Here is a 25,386-nt window from a genome sequence, read left to right on the forward strand (position 1 = left end):
AGTACCGAGCTGTGCCGGGCCGTGCCGTGCTGTGCTGTGCCGTGCCGTGATGGAGGGTTCCGAGGCGGCGAGCCTGCTGGGGGAGCGCGGCCCGGGGGGGCAGTCCCCGTTCAAGACGTACCGGCGGCGCTGGCTCCTGCTGGCCGCCGTGTGCCTGCTGAACTGCTCCAACGCCATGGTGAGTGCGGCCCGGCCCCGACCCGCCGGCCCGGCTGCTCCCGCCGCGCCGCTGGCGCAGACCCCGCCGCCGGGGGGGACCGGGGGGGCCGGACGCGGACGCGCAGGGCAGCGGGGACGTTCCTCCGGCGGGGGGAGGGCGGCCCCAGGCCGGGGGGGGCAGGGGGAGGCCGGCGGCGCTCGGGGTCCCCCAGCAGCCGTGAGCGCGGGAGGGGGCGCCGGGCGCAGGGCGGCCGGCCCGTCCTCCTGCCTGCGCCGAGCTCCGGGGGGCAACCCGGGCTGCAGCTGCCGGGGTAGGAGGGGTGCAGGGCTCGCCAGGGTCACACCACCTCCCGCCAGGCGTCTGCCGGGCTCTGCCCCCGCGCCCCGTCCCGCATCCACCCCGGGGCACCGGCACTCGGCTGCACCCCACAGTGCAGAGAAGCCTCGGCCTGGCCGTGCCTTGGGGACTGAATAAGCGGCTTTTCCTTCCCAACTTTGTTCCTTTGGTTGTGACTTCGGGCTGCGCACCTGCCTTGCTGACCGGCGGGACCCGGAGCCGGGAAGGGCGCTGATGGGGAAGGGCAGGATGGGACGGCAGGGTGCCTGTGGTCTGGAAGTACCGAGCGGCAAGCCAGGCAGGGATGAAGCAAAACATGTCCAGGAGCACAGCTAAAGCTGCTGCCGAGTCCGGGAGAACAGCTAAAGCTGCTGCCTAGTACGCTCCTAGGCCTTGGGGAGGAACAGAAAGTATTCGGCGCCCGTGAGTGTCACATGTTTCAAACCGAAGAGCAGTAGAACTACGCTGAAACCCTCGGGGCAGAGGCGCAGGAGTTAGCTCTGCCTTATTGCAGGCCTACGGCAGCGTATCTGCCTGGTCAGAAACAGGAGCAAGTAGGTTTCCATTTAGGGTCTGTTGTTGCACATACAACACAGTATAGGAGTGATTCTGCACTAAATGTACTGGTACATGAACTTCTTATTGCCTACAGGTACTTTATTTTGAAAGACCTGAAGAAAAGAGATGTCAGATCACACCACACCTGTTGAGCAGATTAAAATTAAGTTCAGTAATTATCAAGATAAACCATAAAGTTTCCCCTTACCAAGTCCTATTATATGGGATAGAAGCCCAAATCCTTGCTCACCAAGTCATTGAGGACATAGTTGATAATTATCAGACTGGTGTAGAATTATTCATGCACTTGAGGATTACCATGCTGCAAATGCAGGCTGTCTGGCAGCCAAGATCAGGTGCTGTCACCTGCAAACATTTAAATGCAGCAAAGGAAGAGGAGGTATTGCATGATGCTATTGCATTATACAAGAGTGCTGGAGCAGAAAAATGAAAAAAACATAGTGAGAATGTGGTTATATATGGATGACACAAAATGAATGTGCCTTCCCTAGGGAAAATCGGTTTGTCTTTCAAGGGTGTAAAAAAGTGTCCTGCAGAAAAGTGATGTGAAGCCACACTGCTCGCTTGCAGTTAAATTGGCACAGCACAGTAACATTATGTAGCAAGAAAAAAACCACTCTGCTAGAAGTGGTCAGTGACAGCGGGGGTGAGGGAAGCTGTTCCAGGATGCCTTGTCAGACTTTGACTTTGCTGGCCCCTTAACTGTGAAAATGGACGGTTACTTAAAAAGCCCCTTTCAATGCATTTGGAAGTTCAACTGTGACCTGAGTCATGTGGCTGAAAACTTTGTAGCCCTGAATGATTCTGCTGTTGTCTGTCTCCTTGGCAGCTTGCCAACTTCTTGTCTGTCCATAGTAGCATTTTTCCACAGCATGAATGTTAACCCAGAGCTTCAAAACTGGGTGCTTAATAAATATCCCAGAGTAGAAATACTGTTTCTAAGCCACTGCAAAGGTCTCGAATGGCAAGTATGCTGACACAGAAGTTCTAGTCAAACATTTATTGATGCTAATGTTTCTCCCAAATGTTCCTGATGAAAATCACATTAAAATGGAGGGAGTGGTTGAAAGCCCATGCAATCAAAGAGCTTGGCTGCTGTTTTAAGAGTTCCAGATGGAAAGATTAATTTACCAGTTCTGTGGTCTGAAAATTGCTTTGCAAGTTAAGGTGTATCCTCCGTTCCTGTACAGATGTTGCATGCAGCACTGTGTTCTACGTATTCCTGCATCAGGCTATCTGCAAAATGCATATGGTGAGGACACATGATTTTGAATTGTCTGACTTAGAAAGAACAGACCACCTCAAGTGCTGGACCAAGCTTCCAGGATGCTGCCTTGTATTCCCCTCTCTTACCTATGCACATGTGCAGGTTTTATTGGTGGCCTTCAGTGTCACTAGAAGTGGCAGAGGGGAGATAATCCTGAGAGGGAGAGACTGTCCATGTCAGGAAGACAAGGTAGAAGCAACTTAACTGCAGGAAAACACACTTGATCATACAGCAAGGGCAGGCTAAGAAAAGTGTGTTTCTTAGTTCCATCTGTTTTAGGATTGTGATTGAGCAAAGCCAGGCCAGACCATGAGAAGGGCACTCCTCCCAGCTTCCTCCTACTCCACATTATTGTTTGAAATCCTTCTTTAACCAGAACACAGTGAATATACATAAGGGAATATGATATAAGGGAAGCTTTTTACACCAAGGATAAATAGCCCATACTTGATTCTCTTTTACTGACCTGAGTTCAAAAGCCTCTGCCTCTCCCTGCTGCGCAAAAAGATTGGGTCTCATTTTCTAAACATGGCTATTCTGGAATTTCCTAGCTGACAATGTAGTGTGAAAAACCTTTGCGTCATTCTAAGAAGTCTATAAGCAGGCATCAGTATAATTCAGTTGCTGCCTGAAGTCCTGGGAAGAGAGGCTGTTCTGACCACAGCTGAGCTGAGCTGGTCATCTCCAGTTGTCTTTTGCAGCACTCCTGGTAAGCAGTGGCATAACTATCCCTAAGGTTGCTCCACAGATTTGTTTTGTCAAACTGATGCTGTAGTTTTGAGTGTGTGCGTTTTTTTGATCTGAAGACTTAAGGTTTAAGTGTATTCATGGTGTGCTGACAGCTGCTGTAACACAAACAGTTGAGGGAAACACCTCCTTCCTCCTCGCGTCCTTCCTGTGAAGCTGAACAGGTGGGAACTTTGTGTTTCACAGGAGGAACTTTTTCTTGCCTTAGCACTTGGGGACAGAAGAATGAAACTGAGAGTGTTTTCTGCCCTGTTCTCTGCCTGTCAGCATGAGCAAGCTGGGGAGGAGGAGGGGAGCCGAAGGTTGGACATGGCTCACACTTGGCTGGGTGGTTTCTGACTCACCAGCCTGGAGGACTTCCACCACCACTTAGTGTACTTGGGAGAGGAAGGAGAGCTGCACAAGTGGAGACTGGCGTGTGCCAGGGCAGTGGGTGCACACGCCTTGCCCACACCCATCCTTCAGTGCCCCTGTAGATACACATGCACACAGAGCTGCTGCTGCCTGGCTGGACCATTTTGAAGATCGTGCCTCTGTCCTTACTTCCTTGGCTGCTGTGTCAGCACGGGTGCTTTCAGCTGAGGCCGGAGGCTGTTTGCTCCCAGGCTGTGGCCCTTTTGACGCTGAAGATGAAGAGCCTGGTATAAGAGCTTCATAGCCCAGTCCCAGGGGAGGAGGAGGCAGCCCATGTTTCTCAGAAAGACATCCTACCTCACCTTCAGAGCAGTGTCAGGGAGAAGGCGTGCTGGGACCAGCAGAGCTGCTGCAGACAGTGCCTGCCTGGGTAGTGGTGAGCTGTGGCTATGCCTGTTACAAAGTGGAAGGTCCCATTTCACGTATGTCATCCCCCTTGTCTCCTCCTTTTTAAGCTGTACATAAGAGGTATTACAGGGGCATTGCTACACTGTGCATAGTTACATAATATGCCAGGCACAAAGAGCACTCCATATAGCAGCCTTTGCTAGCTGATGCCACCGCTGACATGGCAGAACGGCTTAATTTCTACCCTGCCTGATTGCCTGACCTTGCCATTCTGGAAATGATTTTGCTTTTCGCTTTTAGAATCTTGATTTGTTGGTGAGGAGGTTAACATTGGTTAACAGCTTGCCTTCATGAAGAAAAATTTTGGTACCACTTCTGGCAGGGCTGCATCTGATTATATGTGCGATGCATCGACTCATCATTACTGCTCTTTGAGCTCTGAAAATCCTGGGGCTGTGTTTGTTTATGCTGCCTTCTGCAGCTCACACTTATTGCTTACCAAAGTGTAGAGTCTGTATGGAGTCCTTCAGCCACCACCTTGCTGCCATTGCAGGCAGAGAGAATAGGTGGCTCACAGCCCCCCAGTAACCTCCCGTGGAAGTGGGAGAGAGGGCAAGTGCTGGATTCCCTGGGAACGGGTGGAGGGAAACCAGGTCCTACAGGTGAAATAGGTCCTGGAGAGTCTGCACAGGAGTGAAAACAGTAAAGGCAATATTGCAGAGGAACTGAACCTGGAGAAGATGGAGGCAGAAGGGGAATAGAGCAGGAGGAACACTAGAGGGTTTGGGCCGATTCTGGGAGGAGAAGGGGGTGGATCCAAATCTGAGAATCAATTAAGGGATACAAGAGAATCAGAAAGCGCAACAAAGAAGCTTAGAAATGGGGGCAGGATGAGAACAGCTGTAACCTGCTTTTGGTTACAGGACTGCCCAAGCAGATCTGCAATTAATGGGGAAGGGAACAGGCAGTCTCTGGGAGGTGCAGAAGAGAAAATGTCAGCTAGAAGAAAGATAAAGCAAGCAAAGGGAGGGAGAGCAGAAAGTGGAGCCAGTACCCCTCCAACGTCAGTACCAGTCATATGTTTTGAGTTTCAGGGCATTTGCTTTCCCTGGTGGACCCACATGTTCCATTGTGAAAGGATGTATGGAGGGGGCTCTCCTGCAACTGAGGATATAAATAGACTCTGGGAGGAAAACATTTCTGTTCTTTTCTTCTAGTGATGGGGCATGGCTACCCAATAAGCCAGCCATGTGCTCAGAGCAGTGGGAGATGCAGCTGTACTCCAGTGCAAGCCAGAAAAGGCTTACAGGTTTTCAGGGGACCTTCCGTCCTCTTCATCAGCTGCGCCCACTGTGTAAAGCACAAGATTTTGTAGTGAAGAGTGTGTCATGAGGTACGAATTCCTGCCCAGACAACATGCACTGGAGCTTTTGCTGTCTCTAAATTCAAAAAGCACAGAGCTCAGGTGAGGACTGTGGGAACTACAATTCCTGCATCTGGAAAAGAAATGGTGTCTATTATTACAGCATCTATTTCAACGTCCTGATTGATGCATATCTGAAGGGAGGGAAAAGTTCATCCCAAATGCTGAAGAACCAAATATTATGGTCTACAACATAAGCAACTGTGGCCAATGATATTGGATTATACTACAGCAGGAGCTGTCCTTTGAGAACAAATATTGCAAAATCTGTGAGGTAACTCTGGGAAGTGAATTTTGCAAAGTGTCGGGGTTTGGGCTCATGAAGCCATTGTGGTTGGTTGGTGTTCAAAGACAAGAGTCCATGTGCTTGGATGGCTCTCTGTGGACTTCTGTATAAATGACTTGACCTAACTATGCCATGGGCCAGAGAGCGGACTCCTGCTGACTTCCAAAGTCATCCACTTGTGAGGCAGCACAGCTGTGTTCTGCTGTGGGGACTGTGCAAGGTAGTTGTTGAGCAGTCAGGGTATGGGGCTCTGAGCTGGGTGCATTTGGAGCCTCAGAGACAAGGCATTCCTGATCTGTGGGGTGCCAACCTGGGGATTTTGTCAAAGCTTGCTAAAAGATTTTGGTTAATTATAGCTCTGTCAGGGCTCAGAAGGAGCAGAAGTCACATGGGTGGATGGAAATTGCTTGTCACCATTGCAAGTCAGGAAGAGACATTGGCAAGGGTCTGGACTTTCCCAGTTTTGCTGTTGTGACATCCATTGAGCTGCCTTCAGAGGAGCAAATGCGGACATGGACATAGCAGTGCAGCATGTAACACAGACTCCCCTTGATGCCTTGTGCATCTCACACTGAGGCTCTAAGTCTGTGTGGCTACACAGGCAATGGAGCTGAATGCAGCTTGGTCAGACCACAAGGGCATATTTTCATAAAGTGAGGCTTGTGCAAGGACTGAACAAGTGTGTAAACAACCCTGCAGGGGCAGAGGTTCCTGTCTGTCTCCTTCCTTTATCTGTCCCAGGAGCAAACAACTTTTGGTGGCTGGCATTCTATAACCCTATACATTATCTCTTCTCCTGTATCTGTCACGATGATCTACAGTAGGGAGCTTTGACGCTGTTTTTGGTGTGCCAAGGCTGAGTTAAGGCCCTGGGAGAGTAGAGGAGGGAGGAACCTGTCTCTGTCTCTGTTCTAAATCTTCAGAGGTTACAGGTCTGAGACACCACCAGGAAAGAACTGCATCATCCTCACCCTTTTCTGCCTGAGGGGCAGTCCCTGTGTGAGTATCAGCCGTGGCAGTGAAGAGTTTCAGAAACAATAAATGGGATAAGGGCTCTAGATCCCAACAGAAGAGCTTGCTGTCTACTATGGATGAAGTCATTGTAGCTGGGACAACCAAAAGCAGAAGGTGGCATACTCATTTGCTTAGCATGGCAATTTTTCTATGTTGGCAAAACCCCACAGTGCCACCCTGTTGTTGCAGGGGCATTTGGAAGCCGCTTTGACCACAGCTCCATTGCCCAGATCTCAATTTCTCTGTTAGAGTGACACATGGTAAACAACCCCTGCCTGAATGGAGGCTGAAACATACTTTTTCTCTCCAGACCCATAAAGAAACCCGCTTGCTATTATGAAGAACAAACTCAGGCTTGTACAGGCTGCAACTTCCCACCTTCTGTGCTCTCACACACATATGCTGGAACTGGACCTCTTGCTCAGAATAGAAATACAGGGTAGCCACAATGCTTGGTTTTCAGCAAGGTCTGATGGAAACATGCTAGAGTGCTTGATCACAGCTTGTCTTGATGTATGCAGCCACTGAACACAAAATGCTGTGCTCTGTCTTGTGGCATCATTCTCCTAATGATGTCATGCCTAGGTGAGCGTCTTGTGTGGAGGAACAGGAGAGGTGAAAATTTGCCTGAAGCTGGCTTACAAAATATATCATCTCTTTAATTACACTGTGTCCTGATACAGTGTTTCATCACCACCACCCCCATCTGGAAGGCAGTGAGGAACAGAGAATTGCTGTTGCTGGAAATACATAGCTGGGTTTTGTTTAGCAGCAGTTTAGCATCCCGTAATCAAATTAATGCTCATGCCTTGGTGATGCTCTATTTATTTATTTTTAAACAATTACATTAGCATTAAACTAATTTAAATTCCCATGCCAGTCTGATGAAGTTCAGTTCCAGAAAAACAAAGGTGGGTGAAATTTCTTCCTGAGACAAGACAGTAACATTACTATAATGTATTATTTCAAGGAATTTTTAAAGAACTCCTTTTATTAGAAGACTGCTGCAAGTCTCCCAATGACCTGGAATAGCCTCCTTGTTGTGTAACAAGAGTACAATTTCATTCAGCATTCAGCATCTTTGTCTACCTGATTGTAGATGCTGAGTAAACAAATCCACCCCCTTCCAGACCTTTGACTGATCCCACATGGGTGTATCTGAGCTCGGCATGGTGCTATGAGCTTTGTGTTGAATGCAGGACATTTGGCATGTCAGCTCCTTTCAGAGTAGAGGAAAGGGCTGATGCTAGGAATCCTTGCTAGGACAGTGATAATACATTCAAAACTTCTCTGTTACTGCCATTTATGCATTGCATCCCTGCTAGGAGAAAAGCTTGGCTAAACAATGATTTGCATGTGGCTATTCTCATGCAGTAACATAAGAAAAGTCCATCTCCCCTTCTGCTTGCATTTAATGTGGTAGTTTGTATGGTCTCTAGCCTGTAAGAAGTAGATAGGAATGCTGGAAATAACAAGTAGCAGAATGTAGGGACACACCTTCTTCTGTTAGGTTATCTTAGTCCTTTTTTAGTTACACATTAACGCTGCAGCTGACACTGTCTGCAGGATGCAGGTTGTGGAGAGGAAGACTGCGATGGCAGGGAGGGGTACCTGGAAGGAGGCAGTGACTGGAGTTCTTTTCTAGGAAGCTATAGTTGAAGTTTGTGTTCACATTTCTGCAAACTTTGTCATCTTGAGTATTCACCAGCTGCAAGATCACTTTCTAACAGTGGAGTAGCGTACATCCACATTATTGAAACCTGTTCTCAGGCTAGGTCAGTCTTCTTGAAAAGCACCAGAGAGGGTGTCTTTGCAAAGAATCCACAGAAACATCCTAAAATTTGGGCTAGTACCCTAATTTCTTCCTTGTGGGCATGATCTCAGGAGCTGATTTGAGATCAAAGCAGGCCTTGTCGTTCCCAGAAGAAACCAGAAGCAGACAGCAACCTTAGGAAACCAGTACCTAAAGCAAGGTTTAGGGAAACGTTTTCAGATACGGCATTGGAAGGAAAAGACTGAAGTACCTCATATATGTCCCTGTTATGTGTTATGATGTATTGAATAATGCAAAGTTCTAGGCCCTTTCCTAACCATCGACTGTGTGCAGGACAGCATGGAATACTGTCTGTCTTGGCTGACACATGGCAAAGATGTTTTTATAAGGCTGCATACAGGGGTTACCAATGCAAACATAAATACCAGGCTGAGTTTAAGAGGTTCTTAGGGGCAGAGAGGAGATGGCAGCCTCTGTTTTGTTTACACTAACATAGAAGGATTGCCTGTGGTTTACATCAGGTAAGTACATGCATCAGGGGCCAACATATTCAGCTTGGGGACAGAAAAACTTACTGACCTCTGCTGCTGCCAGCTCCCAGCAGCAGGAGGGCTAGGGGACCAGGCATGAGGTAGTGAAACGGATGGGGTGCTCAGGGCCAAGATAATGATGATATCAGTGGTGAAATGGTCCCAGCATGAGTAACGGCAGACACTGGGGATTTGAATTTTTATTACCAGCCTTAACATCCTAATTTCAAGGACAGACTAAGATAGCAAGTCCATTCATAACTCAGTTTGAGAGGATGCTGAATTTCTGTTGTGGTGATGTGCGTACTTACCAATCTTTGTTCTCTACTCTACAGCTGTGGCTGACATTTGCTCCTGTGGCTGATAAGACAGCTGCCTACTTCCACATTTCCCTGGACATGGTCAACTGGCTCTCAATAGTGTACCTCCTCATCTCAATCCCATTTGGTCTGGTAGCAACATGGGTTCTTGACAGCATGGGGCTCAGATGTGCTGTGAGTTGAACTGTTCTGTTTCCCTGAGGATGTTTCACCTGGAGATAGCAGTAGCTGCACAAAGCACTAACATGCATACTATGAATGGGAGACTTGCCAAACGCTGCAGAGGATGAGCAAGCTCTGTCCTAGTTCAGTAATAGCTGTAACATCACCTCTGAGGTGAGGATCAGTGGGGAAAAGTCAGAATAAAGTTGCATCCTTATTTGGCTTTTCCTGCTTTAATTTTTGTTGTCTTAGCCAACTGACCGGAACAGATGCTGTGAGCTGACTCTGTGACAAGCTTGCTGTAATTGAGTAGGATTTGCCGTGGCAAAGTGTTAGCACAGCTGTTTTGTTTGCAGGGCCAGTTTAAGGAGCAGCAGGGCAGGGTGCAAGCAAGGGACCCCTGCTCAGCTCAGAGCCTGGTCTCTGCTAAGCCAGCTTGGGACCTCTACACAGTCTTATCAGAAGTAAGAGTGTTGTGTAATTTGGCACTGGAATGCTAGCATGCTAGTAGTATAGAAGAGCATTGGCAGGATGCATATCCTGGATGATTTATTGCCATGATCTTTGGATTGTCACAGCAAAATATGGGTGGATGGCGCAAACTTGCAGACAGAGTGTACTTACTGAACTTCTGATTTCTCATCAATTTCACGACAGTCTGCTGTCTTGCATGAGCTACATTGTGGTGTAGTCGTTATGTGGGGCCAGGGCAGCCACCTTGCTCCCTAAGGAGACAGGTAACTCACTGTTGGATCATCCAGGAGCATCTTGTAGTGGCCCAAAGGGGTGGAGGCCGTCTGCAGGCAACTTTCTGTGCAATGATTACTAACACCAGTGTCTCCTGTAGTGCATCTGAAACTGCTCATGCAACTCTGTTGTATTAAGTTCTGCCCTTCAGGCTTCAGCACACAACCCCTGGCTGTTTCTGTTTCTGCAGGTGATCCTGAGTGCATGGCTGAACATGGTGGGTAGCATCATCCGGATGTTCAGCGTCCTGAAGTTCTTCAGCTTGGGTCCCCAGAGTTACTGGTACCTGTTTATTGGGCAATGCCTCTGTGCACTGGCACAGCCCCTTATCATCTTTTCACCAACAAAACTGGCAGCACTATGGTTCCCAGACCACCAGAGAGCGACAGCAAATATGATCGCATCAATGTGTAAGTGATAGCTGCAAAGCAATATTGCTGCTTCCCAGAACTTGCTAGTATTTGTTTGCCTTTCAGAGGCAGCAGGCAGAGGAAACCCTGTGTACTACAGCCATTTGGCCCTGCAAGTACAGCTCGGCTTGAGTCTCATAGCCACGTGCAATAAAGCAGTGCCTTCAAGGCCCTGAAAGGCAGGCAGGCATTACTATGGTGAGGAGCAAGAAAATGGCCTTAGCCACATCCATGTGCAAAGTTCAAAGTAAGCCACCCAGGCTGCCAGTCTTCCTCTCTGCTATGAAAAGGTGATCATCTTTGCCTAAATATAGAGGCTGGGGACAGCCCTCAGTGTTACTGTATCTGAAGTGTGTAGCTGCCTTAATTTTACAGCTTGTTAGGAAGGTGCCCAAATTGCATCCGATGCCAGTGCTCACAGTTGCCAAATTCTGTTAACTGGATAGAGCTGAGGCTGCTGTAGCAATTGTGTCCACCAGTTCATCCAGTAGCAAGGCTAAGCACGTATTCCCAATTGGCATGTATGCATGCACAGATAAAATATACTCAGCCGGCCGCACAAACATGTTGTGTATGCTAAATGCAGCAGCACTACCCACACAGAAACCACATCTGCCTCGCAAAATGCCTGGAAGCAGGGAAACTGGAGCGGAGGCACCAAATATGCTTGTTCTAATTTCGTTCCTGTCTTGGCTCCTTTGGGCCTTGCTGGAGACAGGATACTGCACTTGACAGATCTGTTTCTTTCCTCCATGTGACATTTTTCCCAGCAGCCAGAAGAAATCTCTTCCTCACTTCTCCAAGGACTTAGAGGTGCCCCAGAAACTGGGCTGGCTCACTGGCTGCAGCTGGGAAATCTCACAGTACCCACATGTGTGAGGGAGCCCCACCTGCCCTTCCCTCAAAACAGCTAATAGCCACCTTCCATGCCCCGCTGCCTTGGAGTTGAGAGGAAAGGGTAAGCGTGGGGAAAAGGGCTGTATAGGAGCACCCCTATACAGCTTTCTCAGTGCAGGTCCAAACCCAGAGCACAGGCACTGTTGTTTAGCAGGAGTGGATTTATGGTGTCAGAACAAATAAATTCTTTTTGCACTGCCTTCCCTAGAATAGGGTAGACCTGATGGCTGACTTTGTTTCCCAGGGCTGAGATAGACCTTCACCTTCTCTGCTACGAGGAGGAGCTCTGTTGCTGTGTGATGCAATGCAAGTACTACCAGGGACCACTGGGCACTCAGTCCTTCACTGCCCTGAAGGTCTCCAGCCTGTAGAAAGCTTGCTCTTTTTGAGAGAGCAGCCAGAGCTGCCAAAGAGCATTTATTTCACACAGTGTCCTCCATCCTTTCAGAATCAAATGGATCTAACTATGGGAAAAAATAAAACTGAAAAGCAAGAAACAGTGGAAACCCAAGACCTGAAGCTGTTCAGTCTGTGGCATGTTGAGATATCAGTGTGAGGACTGAATGGGCTGTGATTATCTGCTGCAACACCTGCATATTGCTGTGTAGAGGGACTTCCATTAATAATGTCTGGTTATACACCCACTACTGTCTGCTGTACAAAATCAGGATTTCATTTCAAGAAAGTTTAAATATTGCCTAGAAGGAGCATCTGCCACAGGCCCAGTCATTTACTCCAGTGATTAATTACCTCGCTGGTAAATATCTACATGTTGCTTCTCATCTTGGTGCACCTTATCCCCCAGCTATTTAGTCTTGTTCCACCAGTTTGTCAGGTAGTTATGGACAGAGTCACCTCTTTCGTGCTTTGTCTAGAAAGACTGAATGTCTCCAACCCAGTCACTTTACAGGCATACTTTGCTTCTTCCCACATGTCTCCATGTCTGCCTGTTGCTCACAAGAGCTTTTTCTCTCAGCTTGCTTCAATTTATCAATACCCATTTCATCTCTTAATGCCAGACCAGCACTCAGAATTCCAGTACTACCGGTATTAGTACTACACACAGAAACTGGCACTACAGTCTCCTGTCATATCCCCACAGCTCCTGGTAGTGCCTCTGGGTGGGCTTCCCTGTCCTTGTGTGGCAAAAATGGACGCTGCACCCAGGATCCTGCTGAGCAGCTGAAATCACTGTGACTCAGCTGTGCTCTTGAGTACTTACTCTCAGTTCTCCCCATCACCTGTAGAGACTTGCTCACAAAGAAGCATTGCAGGGCAAAAAGCTGATCCCCGGTGAAGACCATGAGAAATTCTCCTGTCTCAGGAGAAGAAAGACTTTTCTGAGTGCACTGAACTCTGCTTCATCCATGGGATTCTTCATTTACTGTGGTCTGTCAGCATGTAAGTTTCTGCACCTGTGGAGTTTTGGTGCATCAGCATTACTGTCCACAAAACACACAGCCCCATTGCAGAGTACTGCAAGCCAATCCACCAGGACCCCTGGACCATAATGTACAGTTGATTAACTCCACTGATCTTTCCATTCACAGTCTAGGCTCATACAATTTCTCTTTCCAGGAAGAGGCTGAAACCCTGTAATTACGCAGATAGTCTCACTTAGTCTTTTTATCTCAATGTGCGCATTTCCACCCCTCATCCATACCTTCTGGAACTGGTTTTGCATGCTGATTGTTCATGGAAACACCTGACTCATTTTCAGGCAGTCCCCTACAACACCCAGATGCATTTGACCCCAACAGAAAAGTTTTAATCCATCTTCTTGGAAACGATGTATAATTGTGTCCATGTACTTAGAAGCAGGTAACATTTCACCAGTGTGAATAAGCTAGTCCTTTCCCAAGTACAGAGCAGAAATGCTACAGTTGTGTGCTATAACAATATTAATTATGCCTCAGCAGAAGGTACCTCTTCAGATTCTTATCCAACGCCCTGCTCAAGCAGGGCTGGGCTAGAGCAGGTTGCCCAGTGTCATGTCTAGTCAGGTTTTGACTGTCTCCAAGGATGGAGACGTTGCAACTCAGGAACTTGTTCCAGTGTTCAACCACTGTCACAGTAAAACCTGCGTTACAGTTTGGGCCCACTGCCTCTTATCCTGCCACTGATCAAGGTTCTTTTCTCCAGCCTGAACAATCCCAGCCTCTTTATGTATGAGAGATGATCTGGTCCTTTAATCACGTCTTCAGGCCTTGTCTGGACTTGCGCCATTACTGTGTGTCTTGTATTGAGGAACGCAGCACTGGACTTGGCAATCCAGATATTTCTCACCAGGGCTGAGGAGAAGGGAAGATCACTGCCTTCCACCTGCTGGCAATGCTCTCCCTAATGCAACCCAGGGTACTGTTGAGCACCTTTCTGCAAGGGTGCATTTCTGGCTAATGGTCAACTTGCAATCCACCAGGACACGACGTTCTGTGCAAAATTACTTTCACAGCTTCTCCAGGCCGATCAGTCCCAGCTCTCTTAGTCTGTCCTCACGTGATAGAAGCTCCAGTCCCTTTTAATCATCTTCTTAGCCCTTTGCTGGACCAGTACATCCATGTGTATCTCATACTGGGGAGCCCAGAACTGAACACAGTACTCCAGATGGGGCCTCACTAGTGCCAAGTAGAGGGGAAGGATCATGTCCCACTGACAATGCCTTACCTAATACAGCCCAGGATGCTGTTGGCTGCCTTCACCATGAGGTTATGTTGCTGGCTTGTGGTCAGGTTGGTGTCCACCCGGACACTTACTTCCCACACCAGGTACTTCTCTGCAGAACTGCTTTCCAGTTGGTCAGCCCCAGTCTGTACTGGTGGATGGGGTTATTCCTCCCCAGGTGCAGGACTTTACATTTCCTCTTGCTGAACTTCACAGGGTTCCCCTCCGCCCATTTCTCTAGCCCAGGGGTCCTCACACTGTTTAACCAGGGGCCGGCGCGGATGCAGTGGCAGGCAGCCATCTGCGGCTGCTTGGTTTCCCCCGCCAACCTCTTGGGGGGGGGGGGGGGGGAGGGTTTCTGTAAATACTGGGGGCTGGATTGAGGACCCCTGCTCTAGCCCGTTGAGGTTCCTCTGAATGGCAGCATAGACATATCTTTTGTCAGGCACTCCTCCCAGTGTCACATCATCCGTAAACTGGCTGTGGGTGCACTCTGCCCTACTGCCCATGTTTTCCGTTAAGGTTAAGCTGTACTGGCCTCAGTATCAACCCCTGGGGCGCACCACTAGTGACTGGCCTCCGGCTTGATTTCATGCTGCTGCGGCTAATCCTCTGGGCCCAGCTGTTAAGTCAATTTATCTCATCTCACTGCCCACTTACCTAGCCAGCACTTCATCAGCTTGTCTGCGAGGAAGTTACAGGAGACAGTGTCAACAGCCTTAGTAAAATTGAGACAAAAACCATCCACTGCTCTCCCCTCCCCAGACAGTCATCTCACTGTGCAAAGGTACTAAGTTGGTTAAGCATTTCTCCTTTGGTCACTACTCCTGTTCACTTTGTTGACCTTCATGTGCCTGGAAATAATGTCCAGGATTGGTTGTTTCATGGCCTTCACAGGGATCAAAGTGAGACTGGAAGGCCTGGAGTTCCCTGGATTCTCTTTGCCCTTCTTGAAGATGGGAGTGACCTTTACTCTCTTCCAGACCTCAGGAGCCTCTTGGAATTGCCACAGCCTTTTAAAGAAAACAGAGAATGGCCTTGTGATGAAAACAGCGCGCTGCCTCAGCACTCACTGGTGCATCCCATCAGTCCCACAGACCTGAGTATGTGTGGTATATTGAATGTTCCCTAACCTAAGTCCTCCTCCATGGGAGTAAATCTTCCTTGCTCTAGACTTACCTCTGGTCTCAGAGCCAAAGGCTGGTCTTACCAGTAAAGACTGAGGAGAAGGCGGCATTGAATACCTTGGCCTTTTCCATGTCCTTTGTCACCAAGTGTCCTGCCCCATACAGCAGCAGGCCCATATTTTCCCTAACCTTGCTTTTGCTGCTAATGTAATTGTGGAAGCAACAAGAAGTTGCCTGTCACATCTTTTACCAGACTTAATCCCAGGCTGACTTTGCCTTTCCTAACCCCATCCCTGTACATTAGTAGAAAATAACTTCACTTGTTTGAATGTTTGCAGAAAGTTGCCTTAAAGTTAAAAAATTATCTCCCGCAGCTGTGGACGTTCCCAAGCAGAGCCCCAGGACTGCTCCTTTACATGCTGCTCAGCTCCAGCCCCATAACAATGCAACCCCCTACTCCAGTACAGACAAGTGTCCAAGATTCTCTTCTGCCATGTGCTTTTTGTAGTTGGTAGTGGTAGCAGAGATCAACTTGTTTGCCAGCTTGGGCTTTACTGAGGAAATACATTGGCTTGAAAGGTGTCAGGAATGACCTAGTGTCATTTTAGAGAGCTGTCATAGGGCTTTCCTGCTTTTCATGCCTTTTTGGCAAAGAATCATAGGTTCATAGAATGGTGTGGGTTGGAAGGGATCTTAAAGATCAGCTAGTTCCAACCCCTGTGCTGTGGGTAGGGACACCTTCCACTAGACCACGTTGCTCAAAGCCACATCCAGCCTGGCCTCGAACTCTTCTAGGGATGGGGCATCCACAAGTTCTCAGAGCAACCTGTTACAGGTCTCACCACCCTCACAGCAAACAAATTCTTCCTAATATCTAATGTAAATCTGTCCTCTTTCAGCTTAAAACAATTACCCCTTGTTCTATCACTACATGCCCTTGTGAAAAGTCCCCCTCCAGCTTTCTTGTAGACTTTCTTGAGGTGCTGGAAGGCTGCTGTAAGGTCTCCCCAGAACCTTCTCTTCCCCAGGCTGAACAAACCCAACACTCTCAGCCTTTCTTCATAGGAGGGGTGCGCCAGCCCTCTGACCATCTTTGTGGCCCTCCTTTGAACTCACTCCAACAGGTCCAAGTCCTTTTTATGGGGGCCTTAGAGCTGAATGCAGGTGGGGCCTCACAAGGAGTAGAGGGGGAGAATCACTTCCTTCCACCTGCTGGTCACTCTTCTTTTGATGCAGCCCAGGATACGGTTGGCTTTCTGGGCTGCAAGTGCACATTGCTGGGCCATGTTGAGCTTCCTGTCCACCAGCACCCCCAAGTCCTTCTTCTCAGGGCTGCTCTCAATCCGTTCTTCTCCCAGCCTGTTTTTGTGCTTGACATTACCCTGACCCAGGTGCAGGGCCTTGCACTTGGCCTTGATGAACATCATGAGCCCACCTCTCAAGCCTGTCAGAGTCCCTCTGGATGGCATCCCTTCCTCCAGCACGTTAACTGCACTGCAAAGCTTGGTGTCACTGGCAAACTTGCTGAAGGTGCACTCAATCCCAGTGTCCGTATCACCAAGAAAATGTTAAACGCGCTGGTCCCAGAAGACCAGTGGCATCCTGGTGACCATCAGGAAGATCATGGCCAGCAGCTTGAGGGAGGTTGTCTGCCCACATCTGCAGAGCTGTGTCCAGTTCTAGGCCTGTCAGTACAAGAAGGACGTGGACATATTAGTGTAAGTCCAGTGTAAGAAGATTAAGGGAATGGAGCATCTTTCATGCTAACCAAGACCGAGAGAGCTGGGACTGCTCACCCTCAAGAAGGCTCGGGGGGATCTTGTGCGTATGTATACATGCCTAATGGCATAGGTGGAGTAAAGAAGGGACTACCTCTTTGTTACTGCTGCTATATAACATCAGGACAGATGACATGGATTCATCCATCTTCATTTTATCCCTTCAGCTCAGCATTTACTGAGGCAGCTTTGTGAGGGTGAGAACACTGTAATTCACAGATGAAAAGCAGTTTACAGGAGTTAGGGTTTCTAGAGGAAAAGGTTTATAGAATGGACTTCGTGGGGCTGAGGGAACAGACGTGGCAACAGTAAGACTACACAGCTTCTCCAAATGTTCCCCTCCTGGTTTCTCCCTATGCATTCCTCGTCCTGTCCTTACTCATTGCTCTGCTGCACACTGCAGTTCTGTTGCTGACTGGCAGTAGGGGTATAGGCATGATTCTGACTGCTTGCATGAAAAAACTGTGTCTCTGTTTATTTCCTTCCAGCCAATCCCTTGGGTGTTCTTATAGCAAACGTGCTGTCACCTGCACTAGTTCCTGAAGGAAAGCACTTCCCATTGATGGTAAATGAAAACTATTTTAATCAGCTAGCTGGCCTGGTTGGGGTCCAGCTGATTTATTTATGTGGAGGTGGTGGAGCTGGAAAGACTGGTAACATGTCTTTGCTTTGTGTTGTGTAGCTGGGTGTTTATGCAGTCCCAGCAGTAACAGCTTGTACTCTAGCAACTGTGGGGATTCACGAGAAGGTTCCTCCAACGCCTCCTTCAGCTAGTGCCACTAACTCCACCTCCCAGCCATTCCTCACGGGGCTCAAAATGGTAAGTGCTGTAGCACAGAGAGACACCAATGCTGGAGTGAGGGATGCAGCCCTGCCAGGCAGTGATATGCTGGGGAATCTGCTGACAAAGCAGGCTCTGAACACCCGACTCCACCAAACCCACTATGGAAAGCTCCCTGAAGGAGAACGGTATCTCCTTCCTCAGGGAGTGGAGGATGCCTACAGCAAAGCTGCAAGAGATGCTACCTGGCTTTTCAGCTGTGGGCTGGTTGCAGTTCACCTGTCTCAGACAGGCACACCTGGGCTCATCCAAGAGGACCACACAACCTGAGCTTTCTGAGCAGGTGTGGTAAGAGGTGGGACAGCACATGGCAAAGTGAAGGAAGAATTTGGGCCCTGTTGAGATCCTTCCTCCCTATATGGTCCCCATTTTAACTTGTCCTCTGGCTGAACTGACAGGGGAGAGTCAAACTTCTCTAATGATCAGAGGGTTGCCTTGTCAGCATTTCCAACAGGGCAGACAGAGCCACTGACCCTAAGACTACTGTCACAACCAGGCCTTTTTCACCCCCTCCACTTAAATTATATGTTAACTTCTTTCTCTAGCTCCTGAAAAACAAGCCATACATCATCCTCGCAGTGTGCTTTGGAGGAGGAATTGGGATGTTCACCTGCTTTTCAGCTCTGCTAGAACAGATCCTTTGTGAAAAGGGGTATTCAAATGTGAGTCTTCTTCCTTTCCTCCCCATTGTCCACATCATCTGTGATACAATCAAAATTATGTTTCCTGATAAGGGACTCAGAGCAAAATGAAGATAGTTCAATATGCTGTACTGTCTCATATCTTATTTGCTCACATTAACTAATACAGATTAAGCAGTACATTAATCCAGAGCACAGTCAGTCTCTCAGGTATAATGGATGATCTGCATTTTCGTTACTGCCCATAGCTAGGTTCCCATTTGCAAATGAAAAACCTTTACTCCTCAAACACTTTTTAGGAGGAAGAAGTATTGTGTTTTTTCTAAGTCTATGTTTATGCAGCCTTCTGACACTTCCCATAGTGGGATGGGGCCCAGGCAAGCCCTAGAGTGAAGCTGAAGGCAGGCTGATGCAAGCGCCTTTTCCTCTTTCCACAGTCTGACCAAAGCCAGAGCAGCAGAGGCAGTCACAGGTACTGTGACAGCTCTTCTCCTGTCCTTCCCATGATGCTGGCCAGGTGCTGCTTTTTACAGTTGAGCACAGTGTGTGCACAGCTGGTTCCTCCTGCTCTGTCCCTGCAATAGCAAGGGGCTGCCCCAGTTCCTGTGTTTCCCTTTGGGCAGGCAGCACTTCAGTCCTGCTGCTTGTATCCCCACGGAGGTCCTCTTAAAACACATCTCGAAATGTTAAGTATGCACATCTACATGCCTGGTCTCTGCCCGCTCCCCCTCAACTCCCAGGTCTGACACCTGGCTATTCAGTGCTCCATAGCCAGGTCACATTTACACACTACATTGGCTTTTAGTTGAAAACCTTTTAAGCTTTGCTTTCTGTGCGTAATAATGTTTCTGTCTGTGTGTGACTGGCCTGCCCTGGCCCTTTAGCTATTTCAGATACTCTTTCCTTCCAGTCTGCCCCTGAGGCTCCCAGAAGCCTCCCTGCTTTCAGGATTGGTGTCTGCATTGGAATTCTTACAGAACTGAAGAAGTGGGACAAGCAAAGATAGTCACTGCAGGCAACAGAGCATGTACCCTGTCCTAACTACCCACTGCCTCTCTAATTAGAGGCTCACTGCTTCTCTAATTAGACCTCCTTGCTACAGCCAGGTGTTGCCATGTCTCATCTAACAAGCTTTAGGGCTGCTAGCCTGGTGGAAGGCATTCCGCCAGTGCAGGTCCCTCCTCCCCAGTAGGAAAAGGGCCAGGAGCACAACAACAGACAGGAGCAGACTCCAAGGCAGTTGAAGCTGTTACCACCAGTGGTTGGCCCTGGAGGAGCAAAGAACAGTCTCATGCTGGGGCTGGAGCATTTAATGCCAGGGAACTGCTGCTACCCTGTTCCCAGCCTCCCTTGCCAGGTCTGCAGAGACATGTCATCTATTGAGACCTTGGCAGTGCGGTGACCCTGCTATCCCTACATACTTATAGCAGCACCTGGGCCTTGTTATTTGCTGCTTAGAGCCCTGGAGAGGCCTCAGTTATTGCAACAGACAGGGAAGCTTTTCCTGCCTCAGTAAGTGACCCACTAGCAGCAGGCAAATGGGTCAGTGATATTAAAACCTCTTTCCTAACTGCTCTAGTTGCTCAGTCACTTGTTCTTCTGCTCTCCAGGAATTTGCAGGCCTGAATGGAGCACTGTTCACAGTGTGTGGTTTGTTGGGTGCTTTCCTGCTAGGCCTGTATGTCGACCGGACAAGGAATTTCATAGAGTCCACCAAGATTTGTTTCTGTCTCAGTGCACTTGCCAGTATCGTGTTTGCAGTGGTGAGTTCTCTCTTGTGTTGCACCATACCTGTGAGCTTAGTTCTGTTGCCTTCAGATAAATCAATTCAAACCAAGGTCATTTTATGTCATAATATTTATTAAGCCACGTGTTATACTTTGGGATTATCTTTCTGGGCTAGGAATATTTTAAAGAAAAACCCTTTACTGAGGATTTCACAGTCACTGTGGAGCTTGAAACAGATGCTTCAGGATATAAATAAATTGGCATAAATTTTCTTCCTTACATTGGATCACCGTGTTTGTTTACTGGCCCTGAGACAATTCTTTTAAAAAAGAAATGGAATTGCTAATTATTCATCTTATAAAAATGAACAAGAATGCCATAGTTTTCCCAACATCTGCCTTTAACAGTGGTGGCAGCCAAGTTCAAGATGACCAGAACTTGCCTAGTTCTGCAGTATTTCCTTGAGGAGGACAAGACAAGAGAGAGGCAGAAAAGAGGGACACTTAAATCCATCCAGGAGAGGAATGCAGAACCTGGAAACTTTACACGCATGGGGCTGGCCTGCAAGTACTGCACTCGAACGTAGTCATTGCCAATGGGAGTCATCATGTAGTAGGAACCTGAGCGTGAGGCACAGGACTGCTAGCATTGCAGAAGACCCAGACAGGTGCAGGTCTCTGCTTTCCCAATAGGCTTCTGCTGTGCATTTCTCCTATGTGTTGAAAAATCCAGACTTTCAATACAGCATGATCACAACTTCCTCTGGTCCAAGATCCCAGTGATGTTAGCTCCACTAGGCAAATGCAATGCCTTGCTTGGTGTAGGACAACATGCCTAAAGCAGATTTTTGCATTTCCCCCATTGGAACTCTGGCATTTGCTGGGGGGATGCTCTGAATACAAATCAGCATGCCTGGGCTCTGGTAAAGCATGAGTAGGCAAATGGCTGTGTCAGGAGTAACAGGCTCCCTCCTCCCCTTCCCTCTGTCCCCTTCATCCCAAACAGATGAACTACTAGTTCAGTGTAGTAAAACAAAAAACACCCATGCAAATCTGCTTGATGCCTTGACACTTTGAATTTGAATTCTAGACATTTTTCCTTGACTTTACCAGTTCAGCTGGGCCAGGCCTGCTGCAGCCATGCCAGGACAGATACCTTGTGTTCCTCTGTGGGATTTTATTACTATATATAATGTAATATAATATCATATAATATGATATAATATATGATATGATATGATTTAACATAACATAATATGATATATATTATATAACCATTAGCATGGTTAATGAAAGAGGTACTAGCACTGTGGCTGCAGGATATATGACTTTGAATTTACTAGCTTTGGCTGGACAAGGCCATGCTCTTTCTTCCAGAGTTAGGGACAAGGCTGTTCTAGGCTCTAAACTAATCTCCAGGGCTTCTGAATGTTTCAGGTGGTTTTTTGTTTGTTTTATGGTTGGTTTTTTTCTGTGGTAAAAGCCCAGTGTTACAAACATGAGTCTGACATGATGAGGAATAGTTTTCCTTATTGCTGAGCTGCAGTGACTAATCATAGAATCACAGAATGGTTTGGGTTGGAAGGGACCTTAAAGATCATCTAGTTCCACCCCCTCTGCCATGGGCAGGGACAGCTTCTACTAGACCAGGTTGCTCACATCTCCATCCAACCTGGCCTTGAACACTTTCAGGGAATAGTTCTCCTTATCAATGAGCTGCAGCAACCCAGTGAATTCCCATACGTAACCCAATGCAAACACCACTTCTGAAATGTTAGCTTGCACTTGGAGGACGTTGTGTGTTTCACTTGGTCCTGGAGATATGCTGAGCACATGCCTGGTAAGCTACTGACCAGTCAACTCACAGTAATAAGACCACACCAATGCTTTTCAGGTAATTCTGCTGATCCTCTTTCCCCTTACTTAAATTCAACAGATAAAGCTCCATCCTGTAGCCATTTGTTGACTCTAGAGGGTTGGAGGTAAAAGAAAGATTTCAGGAACAGGTAGGGAAGGTACTGGTGAGCCCTTGGGATTTTCTGAAGGTTATGGGTTCAGAGACTTCCTGTACAGTAGTGCTGACACTGAGACTTCGATGTTGCTTTTCTGCCTGCAGGCTTCTCAGTTCAGACATCAGGCTGTCACACTGGCCATCACCAGCTCGCTCTTTGGTTTCTTTGGTTTTGCCATCTACCCCATTGCCATGGAGCTGGCTGTGGAGTGCTCCTACCCTGTGGGAGAGGGCACATCTACAGGTCTGATTTTTGTTGCAAGGTAAGCAGACAGGTTAAATCCAATTGACAGCTGAACTTGGGTTCACACGCAGACATGCACATGTGTGCATGCACACACATACACTGGCCACAAATTTTGGAACTGGTGTAAAAAAAAGCAAGAAGGAAGATGTAGGTCTTGCTTGGGACAAAGCGGGATTTAACCATGCCCGGCATCACCTATCTTGGAAGCAGATGAGGGTTGTACGCCTGAGACAGGCACGCATTCCCATGGCAGTACAGGGACTTGTCAGGTCTTAGTGCTGAGAGAGATGGGGCTTATCACTCACAGGGCAGCTGGTCACAACAAATGGGGCAGTAAAAGTCCTTCCCATGATCAATTTACATGCCTAGGGCTGGCACTGGACGGCAGCAGGAATGACTTGTTGAAACCTTAAACGGTGATATACGTGGCCTGGTGCCGTGTGTGTGTCAGCTGGAGCTGCGGCAGCAAGAAAGATCAGTCAAGGAGGGGCAAAAAGGCTATTGTCTCTCACTGGTTGTGGACTTTGTGGCTGCTGTGAGCCAGCTATGAATGATAAGGAGGCTGAAGTCATAGCCTGAATTTTTCCCATCCTCATTCGTGCTGTGAGAGGCATTTCCAAGTCTCTGCCCAGTGGTTAGGTCTCAGCTCCTTGACGGTTGTAGTTCAACATCTGCCTGCCCCCAGAGGGAGTATATAGTGGTCCTGCCACACTGGCCCCGTGGCTGGGGGTGTGCTGAAAGGCTGATCTGGACACCCTGTGAGCCAGGGCCAGTTAACTAAGCACCTGGGCCAGAGGAAGCCAGCAGTAGCTTTCTCTCTAGAAGAAGCCTGCTCCAGAAAGCTGTCTCACTTTCTTCCCACTGGGGAAGCTGGACTTGTCTGCAGCACTGGTGAATCAGGCAGGCACCATGTTGACTTCTCCCCACAGCCAAATTGAAGGTGTGATTTTAATGATTCTGCTACAAGCCCTTACTGTCCGAGTTGCTGATGATCCATACTCTACCTGCGCCCTTGACCAGGATGGAGCCCGGGACTGGACAAGTAAGTATGTCCTTAGGAAATGATGCTGGACACTCAGTTATACCCCATGTAGCCCCCCCTCTCCTTCAGGTCTCACTGCAAGGGGGCCTGTAAGACCCTGTTGCAGAAAGTCTCTTAGCTACCCTTCCCAACCTGATGGTGCACTCCTTGCTGCTCCTGCTAAACCAGGCCTGCAGGGTTGAAATGGGAAAATGTCTAAGGTGCCATGAATGCTGCTGCTGGCTCTGGTTTAAAATTCCTGTTATGGCCACCCTGCAGAGACCTGAGCTTCACCAAGCTGGAAAGCAGCTGTTCTGGGGGAAAGACACTACCACATAGCACAGCCTGCGCTGCTTTGCAGCATGGGGGGCCCAAGACTACAAATGCATTGACTGAAAGCTACTTCCCTTGCTTCTGCACACACAGTTGCCTGGGTTTATAACATGCCAGTACAGCTTTGTTTTGACTTATTCCACATTTCCCTTCCTTTCCTAGCTGGTCAGGAGAGGAGAGCAACTGAGATGAGCAGCACAAATGTGTTTTCAGTACAGGCTAAACCTTGGGCTTGATCTCTCAGCTAGTTCATAGTTACGTAGTACTGACACCAAGTCCTGGGGACACACCGTAACACAAAGGCTGGCAAACACCTTTTAAATATATCCTGCTTGGCTGAGCAGAAACTACCCAGAACAAGCTCCACTAGCTGTCAGGGAACAAGGCTTCCTAATAACTGCCCCCAAAAAGCAATTTGACTGCTTCATGTCTGAAAGCCCGCAACTCCCCATCTCATCAGATCAGAGCTGAATCTTATGATTAGGTACCTATTCCTACTAATTTTGCGGTCTGATACATGCAGGAACATCTGTGGAGAAAGGCATGGAGGTGTGTGAGACACTGCTGGAGCAGGAATGTAACTACTTCCAGGCCTTGTTGCACAGCCTTTTAGATTTACTTCTTTTTTTCCTTCAGAAAAGATTCTTTCCACCAAATTTGTGTTTGATTAAAGTTTATCCTTAGTGAACCTTTCCTACACTTTGCTCTCAGGTGATATAACAAGAAGCACTACCTGTGTTGACCCATTCTCTTATGAAGTTGAAGTGTTTTGATTCAATCTTTCTGGTAACTTTCTTCACCACCCCTCAACACTCACAACATGTGCACATACAGAGAAATACACTCTTCCACAGACACACTGTATGCACCACTGTAGGACCTGCAACCTGTGGGGTCATGCAGGACAAAGGTCCTGGAAACCTTCCACATTTCACTGAAATCCTCTTCCTATGCCAGGGTTCCATGAGATAAGGTTTGGCTGTTACCAAGCTGGCAGGCCCCACTGTGAGCTGCACCCTGCCCTCAGGGGTAGCCCCTGGGAGGAGATCACCCAGGCTGTGTGGCTGCTGGGGAGCTGACCTCTAGACTTCTTCACCCGTTGGGGGTTGTGAATTCACTGTCTGAAAGTGTATATCTTCCTTGCAGCTCCAGTACTGGTGCTGGCTGGCCTCTGCAGTGCTATGGCTTGTTCCTACGTCATCTTCTTCAACACTAACTACAAGCGTCTCCTCGCTGAGACAAACAGTGGTGATTTGGTCAAGGCAGAAGATACAGCAACAGCAGATGTTCCTGAAGCCTGACCAGACCAAAAAGGGGATGCCCAGTAAGGGAAGGACTCAGGCCTGTGGGCAGGGACCATGACTGCAAATGCTCAGCTGGCACACTGGGTATCTGGGTCCTGTGCACAACAAGCGAGGGCTAGAGCAGGGTCACTGGGGCACCTTTGCTTTGCTTCCATCAATCTTGTATTTATTTGTGAGTCCAGGCTGTAAGGAAGGCTGTGCTGCCAGCTGCGCAGGTAATGGGGATTTTTAGCTGACTTGATTCAAGCTAAAGAAATGTTGCAGAGGAGAGAAGCATGATA

At 48.3% G+C, this 25,386-nt stretch overlaps 1 protein-coding gene across 2 annotated transcripts; it reads left to right on the plus strand.

The window, feature by feature from the left end:
- Positions 1-25,386, plus strand: SLC49A3 (solute carrier family 49 member 3). 2 transcript variants are annotated; one of them, XM_040580587.1, is made up of 10 exons: positions 1-178; positions 9,214-9,372; positions 10,298-10,517; positions 17,469-17,545; positions 17,663-17,800; positions 18,367-18,483; positions 20,073-20,225; positions 22,306-22,463; positions 23,377-23,489; positions 24,948-25,386. In XM_040580587.1, the coding sequence occupies exons 1-10, from the start codon at positions 50-52 to the stop codon at positions 25,100-25,102; spliced, it is 1,419 nt and encodes a 472-aa protein (XP_040436521.1). In that variant the 5' UTR covers positions 1-49; the 3' UTR covers positions 25,103-25,386. The 2 variants fall into 2 exon arrangements, with proteins under 2 accessions (XP_040436521.1, XP_040436522.1); XM_040580588.1 differs by lacking the exon at positions 20,073-20,225.

This window comes from Falco naumanni, chromosome Z (genome assembly GCF_017639655.2).
Source record: "Falco naumanni isolate bFalNau1 chromosome Z, bFalNau1.pat, whole genome shotgun sequence".
NCBI classification, from domain to species: Eukaryota; Metazoa; Chordata; class Aves; order Falconiformes; family Falconidae; genus Falco; species Falco naumanni.